Source organism: Solanum stenotomum, chromosome 9 (assembly GCF_019186545.1).
Source record: "Solanum stenotomum isolate F172 chromosome 9, ASM1918654v1, whole genome shotgun sequence".
Taxonomy (NCBI): domain Eukaryota; kingdom Viridiplantae; phylum Streptophyta; class Magnoliopsida; order Solanales; family Solanaceae; genus Solanum; species Solanum stenotomum.
The window spans coordinates 41165398-41174476 of record NC_064290.1 but is presented as its reverse complement, the minus strand read 5'-3'; the positions used below and the strand labels follow the sequence as shown (position 1 = coordinate 41174476).

Here is a 9079-nt window from a genome sequence, read left to right as displayed (position 1 = left end):
ACAAATCCATGTTTCCTTTTATGTCATTTCTTTATGTTTTAGACTTTGTATGGGCTGCGTCCCAATAAATTGTATCCAAGAGTTTAATAGATGGTTTGAGACAAAGGTTTTAGTAAAGACTTCCGTTGCTTATGAAAATGTTTTCGATTGTATGGTCTTAAAGAAGTTTAAAATTTTCAATACTTTTCTATTACCTATTTTATGATGCTAAGGGCTTTTATTAGACCCATTCGGGGTCGAGTACGCCTTATTACGTCTAGGAGGTACCTTGGGTCGTGACATGCGCTAGCTTTCCTTATTACTTGTTGTTTATACTTGTGTTCTCCTTTGAGCTTAGTCGATTGATGCCTACTGAGTTTCATTTTTTGGTACTCATACTTCACTTCTACTACCTACGGATCATAGTTGAGTCATCGTCATTGATTTGGAGTTGTGCGGAGAAACTTTGGAGTTTGGAGATTGGGTTGAACTCTTGGCGTTCAAAGATACCAATTTACATCTATTTTGACTTGGCTTAGCTTTTATATTATATTCAGAAACAGTCTATACTCATTTTGTATTTGTAAAATCCTTGTACTCTTATTTTATTAGATGCTCGATTACTAACAAATGCCAGGTCTTAAGATGGGTTCTTGTATTGCATTTCTGTTGATTACTCTTTTTTTTGTTTTGCTTTAAGCGTTATTCTTCTTTTGGTTGATTTCTGCTTGATAGGTTGTGGCTTACGACTCAGGCTAAGTGTTAGGCTTACCTATTGATTGGGTGTAATAGGTGACATCATGACCTGAGAAATATGATCGTGACAACTTTACTTGATCCCTCTATAGTTTACATGTATCAATCACAAATAGGATCCACTTCCCTCTATAGATTAGCTTCATAAGATCTTCAGGGTCATACACACTTCAGTGACCAAGTCAGCTGAGTTTGCAACATTTCAATTATGTATTATAGAAGTATTATGGTGAAATATTGGAAGAGATCCGTAGGGAGGGATGCACCTGCACCCATAACTTCCCAAAAGTCTTCTTAGATCAATACTTGCCACAGGATACATAGGATGCCTGAGTAGACTAAATTCTGAATTTTCAACATGGAAATATGTGTATTTGAGAATATGCTTTGAGATTTGATTCCTTGAATAAATATGCACCAAATTTTGTTGATATGATGTAGGACAGGATACATCCCTTCGTGGTAGGACTGACCTCTAATTAGATTAAGGTTTGCACAAAAACCAAACTTTATAATACAATGGATATTTCTCAAATTTAGGATTTTGCACAGAATATAGAGGAGCTCTGACGTCAATAATATATGATTGAGAGGGTCGAGAGATTGGGTAAGCAACATGATTCTCATTATATGTTCATTCGATGGGACATGAATCCCAGACTTAAGTTGGGAAAAGAGAAAACATCTAGTTTTAGTAGTGGACAAAATTGTACATATGCAATAGCAGGCCGATAGGATTGAGAGTTAGTTTTGTATAGCACCAGGGTCATTACAATGATCCTTTTTGTGTATACCCTAATTGTTGAGTCTATTATTTTGAGGAGAGTATATTAGGGTTGCATGGTAGAGATTGTTGGTGATAGACCTTTGTAGACCCGATAGAGTTAGAAATAGTCGATTTTGATGTCATTATGAGCATGAATTGATTAGCATTATATTATGATAATGTCAAATGTTGGACAAAGATTGTCAGATTTTATTTTTAGGAGAGGTTGTCCAAAAATGGAATGGCAATGCGACATCATCAAAATGTAGGTTTATTTCTTATTTTTAGGAAATAAAGATAATTATTAATGTTTGTATTTGTTATATTATTTGAATTTGGGATATAGATAAAGAACCATCAACTCTCTAGTCTAGTTCGGTGGTAAGTGAGTTTTCATATATATCTTTGAACAAGCTTCTTGGTATACTCCCAGAACGAGAAATTAATTTTTCCATTGATATGCCGCCAGCTACACAACCAGTATTAATTCCTTCTTATAGGATGACTTTTACTGAGTTAAAGGAGATAAAAGAGCACTTGAAAGATTTTATAGAGAAAGGCTTCATTAATGCTAGAGCTTTGTCGTAGGGTGCTTTAGTTTATTTTTTATAAAGAAAGATGGTTCACTGAGTATGTGAATTGATTATCAGTAGTTGAGAAAATTGACTATAAAAAATAAATATCCTCTTTCGATAATTGATTACTTGATTGATCAGTTGCAGGGTGCTAAGTACTTCTCCAATATTGACTTGCGTTCAAGGTACCATTAGATGAGAAGTAAGGAGAAAATTAATCTGAACAGGACCTTCAGGATTAGGTATAGTCACTTTGAGTTCCTTGTGATGTTTTTTAGGATGACAAATGCTCCAACAGTGTTCATAGATGATGAACATGTTATAAATGTTTCAAGATCTGTTCATAGTTGTATATATTGATGATATTATGTTATATATTCATATTCAAAACTCATCATGCAAATCAATTGTGAGCAGTGCTTCTAGATCGGGAGCTTTATACGATGTTTTCGAAGTGAGAGTTTAGGTTGAACTTTGTAGCTTTCTTAGACCATGTTGTATCAGAAGCAAGCATCATGGTTGATTCACAAAAGATTGAGGTCATGAAGATTTTGCTTAGGCCCATGACTCCAAAAGAGGTTTAGTGTTTTTTGGAATTAGCAGGTTACTATAGGAGATTCACTGTCAGCACCATTGACGAAGCTAACTTACAAAGCAGTTAATTAGTTCGAGTGGACCAAAGCTCGTGAGATTAGTTTTCAGAAGCTCAAGGACATATTGACATCAACATTAGTTCTAGCCTTGCTAGAGGGTTCAAAGGGCTATGTGGTTTAATGTGATGCTTCGAGCGTTGAATTTGAAAATGTCATGATGCAACATGACAAGGTAATTACATATGCTTAGATCTTGACCCACATTGCTAATTTTGGGCTTTTTATGCATTCTCGCACTTATGACATTACGTATTCTATATTATGGCTGCTTCTAAATGATTAATTTCTGTCATTTAGTAATGGGATTGGATTATGTTTGAAATTGATTTTCCTAGTGAGTTGGGTGTAGGCCACCGTGACTTGGGTAAATTTGCTCGTGGTATGAAAAAAATATAATACTATACAAATATTTTGAATTTGTTGTTGCTTTATATTTATTTAATTTTATGATATGAAAATTATATTTTATGTTCAACAATAAGTTAAATTCATTTAAATGTAAATTTAAATTATATAATTCAATCACACTTCAATGAAACTATCAATTTAAACTAGTAACGCTTGTAGTTTGCGTAGCTAAGCAATCTTTTATTTTTTTAAAATGGTATAGCATTATGTGCGCAAAATAAAACATGGAAAAAGTTGACTTGAGCTCGACTCAGCTTGAGTGTAGTTATATTTTTGTTAAAATTGGATGGGCTCAACTTGAGCTTAACTCAACTCAATACTATAACAAGTTTAGTTGAGCTCAGCTCAGCACGGCTCCACATCCAACCCTACTTCTATCATTTGTGGTTTATTTGATAAAACCTATTGGACTGCAATTCCTTTGTCGATTGTTCCAATTATCTTATTTTACATGTGGACAACAACAAGTAATGATGCGTGTTTTTGTAGAATAACAAGCATATATGCAAAGCTTTAAAACATGGACCTCAAAAATTTAAAATTTAGAGTGTATTATGACTAGTAAACTACCCCCCCCCCCCCTAAGTGTTTATCTATAAATGTCTAACACTAGCATATATAGTAAATGATGAGCTTCTTGTTGAGAATTTATGAGCTTCTTGTTGAGAATGTGTCACGTGGGGAAGTTGAGAAGGAACTATCACATTCACATTCAAGATCCTCAAAACCCCAAAACTCTTCTTGTTCTTCTTCTTCCTCTTCTGGCATTTTCCATTTTTGTTTATCAACTTCATCTCCCAATATTATCTCTACAATCTGTCATCATACGTACAAATGACCACATATTAATATTAAGTATATATACATCAAATTGAATTTTAAGTATATCAGAACAAACACCTGATTTTTTTTAGAAAAATGTATCCATATTAATATCTATTAATATCGTTTGTACGACAAACATAGTGAGTCGTCTACATCGTGTACAGCGCCTCACCATAACTATTAATAAGACTTTTATGACACGCAAACATTTTTCATGAAAAATATTCTTCTATGTACCAAATACACTAGTTTTCATATTTGAGGCTGAAAATTATGTTTTCAGGTTTCATGCATTTATTTTGGGTTAAATAAGCACAATATTAATAACTAAGTAACGTCATTATGGTAATTCAAATTCTTCTTGTTGCTTTTTATAATTATTGCAGCTTTATTTTTATATTTTGAATTAATGAATAATTTTAAGCCAAAAAATTAGTCAAATTATATCACGTAAAGTGAGACATAAGCAACAATAATTAATGTAGCACGTCTTCCTCCTTAATGTGGAGAAAGATCTATGAAAGAAAGGGAAAAAAATAAAGATAACAAAATTTTGAACCTAGAATTAAAGTATTAAAAAACAAGCAATTTGTAATTAATCTAATTTGAGAGAAATTTTATGAGAATAATTTGTGATTTTTATTTTATTGAGTAAGAAGTTTTTCACCATACTATTTTTTGTGTTAATTGTATTTCATATTTTACTTTTTTTTATTAGTCGATTGAAGAAGCTAATTCTTTGATACATTAAATGACATTGTAAATAATAAAAATTAAAACATAACGAAGATGTTGATAATTACTATAATGATGTTTTATCTAATACATTAAATATGATTTGGGCGACTTGTATGTCATACTTGTGGATGTTGTTTCTAATCAATTGTCAAGGTCCGTAGATAACTTCTTAATCAAACTATAAAATACTTCATGAGTTTGGTGAGACAAAANCAAAAATGAATAAATATATTTATTTGATTACAGCACGCCTCTGTAAAGCGATTTCTAAAAATATTTGAAAAAATTGATCGTTTTCTGTATTGATTATTGAATGGCACAGATGTCATTAAACCCCTTAGAATATTACAACTTATACCGACAAACGGAATAAATTTTGATTAATATTTTAAAATACATATTTTTATCATATTAACCTGAGAAGAATTATATTATACTTTTCAATATAATTTTAAAATTATATAGATTTTAATTTTAAAATATTAAATTAATTCTCAAAAAAGTGAAAAGTGTCACCTAATTGAAACTTAGTAAGTTTTGTTACATGCGTGAAAGTTTCACTCTATGATGATTGCATTTTTTACAAATTTGGAATTAGTTGAAAATATTACTATGACTTAAAAAAAAATTACCTATGAAAAGTGAAAAATAAATCTTTCTTTCTTTTAAAATATCGGAAAATTGCTAAAGTTAAAAAATGATTATTTCTTTGTTTGTTGAAAGAAATGCATGTTCTAAATTTTGGCTTTTTAAAATTTCAAAAAAAAGTAAAAGAATCGAAAATTTAAGTTTAAAATAGAAGAAGTATTAAGGTCCTTATCAAGAAAGCCTAAACAGGTGTGAAAAGTTTGCAGTATTTTAGGTGAATTGCCTAATTAAAATTTCAATAATGCTTTGCCTACACTCATAAACTTGAAAAAAATGCATGCTCAGCCTACGTATTCCCTCAATCTAATATTACTTGTCTATTTTCTCTTTTATATGTCGGTTAAAAAAATTATAAAAAAGAAAGATGTTTTTATTGATATACATACCCTTTAACTTCTTTTTAATACACTCTATTTATATATCTTGTCCATCAATATAAAAATTAACAACGGAAAAATGTTACAATATTAATTCTATTTTGATTTTATTATATGGATAAATAATATGAGACGAAGAGAGTATTAAGGTCCTTATCATGAAAGCCTAAGCAGATGAGAAAAGTTTGAGTTTAGGTGAATTGCCTAATTAAAACTACAAGTATGCTTAGCCTACACTCATAAAATTAAAGAAATTAAAATGATGTCCATCTGTCAGAAAAATTCCTTTATATAGCAAATTTACATTTAAAAAATGAATAGATATATATAGACAGGGGTATATAAAATGCAATTTTGAAAGAATTATTGTATATGTTGTGTGAAGATTGAGACAACTAGGAATTGATTCAGTTGGTCAATCTAGGAGAAAGCAGACAAAAAGAAAATAAAAAATAATACTACCAAATATTTTACTTTATGCAACTTGGAAGGCTATTCCAACATTATTATTAAGGGAATCCTATGAATTAATAATAATAATTGGAATTACTTATTATCGTAATAAATTATACTAAGAAGGAATAATAGCTTGGTGTCGTTCTCAAAAAAAAAAAAAACTTGGAAAACATCAATAATTGAAAGAGCTCTAATTCTTTCATTTTGTTGGATTTAGACCATGTTAGTTGTATTGCACTTGTGTTTTCGTCTGGTATGTAAAATGAGATAAGTAAGGATATTTTGAGATTATTAACTAAGATTTTAAACCAAACATGGAATAAAGTTGATTTCAAAGTATATCTCGTGATTATTATCCTTATTCCATGTACCCAATGATGTATAAAATTAAAAGTGAAAAGAAGTAAAGTGTAGTTTACCTCACTCATGGTAGGGCGCCATATAGAAGAAGCACGAATGCAAAGAGCAGCAGCAAAGGCAAGTTTATTAAGTTGTGTAGAATCAAATGTCCCTTGTAGCATTGGATCAACTACTTCTTCTATAACTCCTCTCCTCAATAAAGGTTTTGCCTGTAAAATTCAAATCAAACCTCACTAAATCTCATTTCTTTTCACTAAGATTAAGATGTCTGAATCTTAATGCACGTCTGAATGATTAATGTCTCATTTGTTTTCATTAAAATTAAGACGTCTGAATCTGAATACATTTAGATGACTTAAGATCTTGTTTGTAGATCTGAACATTAGATGATTAAGACTCTTTGTTTATAAACATTTGAATATATAAATACATATATATATTAGAAAAAAATGTCATTCTTTAATAAACGTTAATATATTTGAATTATAAATTAATATTTTAAGTTTGATAAAAAAATAAAATGTAACTACATGAGCTATATATATATATAAATTATAATAATAAGTTATATACAGTCTAGTGACTAATGAAAATATTCAAGAATTGATCATTACCCAACTATGTAAGCTTTGATAGGAATTGTCAACAGGTTTTTTCCCAGAAATGAGCTCCAAACAGAACACTCCAAATGCAAAAACATCTGTCTTTTCATCAACTACTCCATGCATGAAATATTCTGGTGCTAAATGCCTACAGAAAAACATAATATATACATTATTGAAGTTCATTATAATTTGTGCCAAATGAATAGCAAACAATATATTTAGTAGCAACAGAAGTTAATGTCATTATATCCAGAATCTCCTAAGACTAGACTTTACCAGCATTTATATAAAGTACTGATTATACATATTCATATTTATTTTTGTCGCAATAGCCGCTAAATTCTTTATTTATTGTAGTGATTAGGCAAAAAGCTAAGGAGTAGATGATTACCCAAAAGTCCCTTCAATTGGAACAATAGAATGATGGGTCCATTGTGATGGAAGCCATTTTGCTAGCCCAAAATCTGATATCTGTCACTCAACCAACACATGATTAATTAATAAATGAACACAAACTTTTGATTGGTACAACAACTTATGCATAAAGTACAACACTCATGAAATACACAAAACTAGAACATTTTTTGAAATAATATCTCAAAAATTAAAAAAAAATAAAAAAATACCTGTGGCTCATATTCTTCACTCAACAAAATATTAGAGGCCTTGATATCCCTATGAATAATTCTTCTAGGACATAATTTATGCAGATAATATAAACCCTTTGCAGTCCCAACAGCAATTTTATACCTTGTTTCCCAATCCATAGTGGGTGATTTCTCATCTGAGATTAAATTAATTAAATTAGAAAAAAAGCAAAACTAAACTTGAAACTATTGAAGAAACAAGAGTAAGAAAACTAAATACCATGGAGAATTGAAGCAACAGATCCTTTGGATGAAAACTGAAAAATGATGTAAAGTCCATTTTCAATACAACAGCCAAGCAGTGACGTTACATTTGGATGACAAACGTGACCAAGTGTACCAATTTCTGTCAAAAATTCCTTTTCTTTTCTTTCATCATCGTTCGCTTTTGTAAGCATTTTTACTGCTATTGCTTCTCCATTTTCTAATATGCCTCTGTACACCGATGCATACCCTCCTCGACCAACAATATTTTCTGACATAAAAGGATTTGAATTTTCATTTTGTGTCTGACAATAAAATTTTGTATAAAATTACAAGATTGGTTACCTGAATTGAAACCATTGGTGGCATGAAAAATTTCTTGAAAAGAGAAGCATTTCCAAGTGGGTTTACGTGTAGCAGCAACTTCTTCTTGATTGAAATCACAAGGTTTTGGTAATTCACCATCAAAACTCTGCCTTCTGAATGAGAATAGCCTTTTAAGGCTACTTGTACGAACGTATCTCATCTGCTCTGTTTTTTCTTCTGAAAATTTAATTTGTGTGTGTGGGAATTAAGAAGAGATGAAAGGCAATTGAGGATATGACATCATCAGTGTTTATACGTAAGAGTAGAGTTGATCCCCACATCTCTGCTGGGATAGAGGTTGTCTCTTTGGGATAGATGGGCCTTTTTATCTGTTTCTTGTTGCATATTTAAAGACATGAGGGGCGTGAATTTTGCCTCTTTTTACTAAGAGGGACCACTCCCTAACTCAATTCAATTTTCAATATACCACGTCAGACAAACAAATTGAAACAGAGAAAAAGAGAGTATTATTTATCGGTATGGGTGGCCAAACAATTATAATGAGATGGATCGGAAATTAGATATTTTAGTAACCATTGTTGTCTAGTTTGGAGAGTATGTCTTAGAATTACTTGTTAGTTTATTTACCCGTTCACTGGGTATCTTTTAAGTTAGGTCTGTTAAGATCAGAGAATCGAGATACTCCAGTAATGAATAGAAGATCAGCTTGCTTAACAATGGAGAGAAAACTTCTTCTTCAATACTGAAAGTCTTTA

The 9079-nt window shown here is 30.8% G+C and overlaps 1 protein-coding gene across 1 annotated transcript; it reads right to left on the bottom strand.

Annotated features, from left to right (window-relative positions):
* Positions 1-3644: 3644 nt before the first annotated feature.
* LOC125877772 (probable receptor-like serine/threonine-protein kinase At5g57670) lies at positions 3645-8689 on the bottom strand. Its single transcript, XM_049559039.1, has 7 exons — positions 8343-8689; positions 8014-8268; positions 7773-7930; positions 7538-7617; positions 7156-7291; positions 6601-6750; positions 3645-3953 (listed from the first exon to the last, which is right to left on the bottom strand). The coding sequence occupies exons 1-7, from the start codon at positions 8521-8523 to the stop codon at positions 3786-3788; spliced, it is 1128 nt and encodes a 375-aa protein (XP_049414996.1). The 5' UTR covers positions 8524-8689; the 3' UTR covers positions 3645-3785.
* Positions 8690-9079: the final 390 nt, after the last annotated feature.

Excerpts from the sequence above, each read along its gene's own strand:
- LOC125877772 (XM_049559039.1), bottom strand. The coding sequence starts at position 8,523 with ATGAGATACGTTCGTACAAGTAGCCTTAAAAGGCTATTCTCATTCAGA. Across the intron at positions 7,618-7,772 it reads GTGAAGAATATGAGCCACAG|ATATCAGATTTTGGGCTAGC; the intron begins GTATTTTTTTAT and ends GTTGAGTGACAG. Across the intron at positions 3,954-6,600 it reads GGCGCCCTACCATGAGTGAG|ATTGTAGAGATAATATTGGG; the intron begins GTAAACTACACT and ends GTATGATGACAG.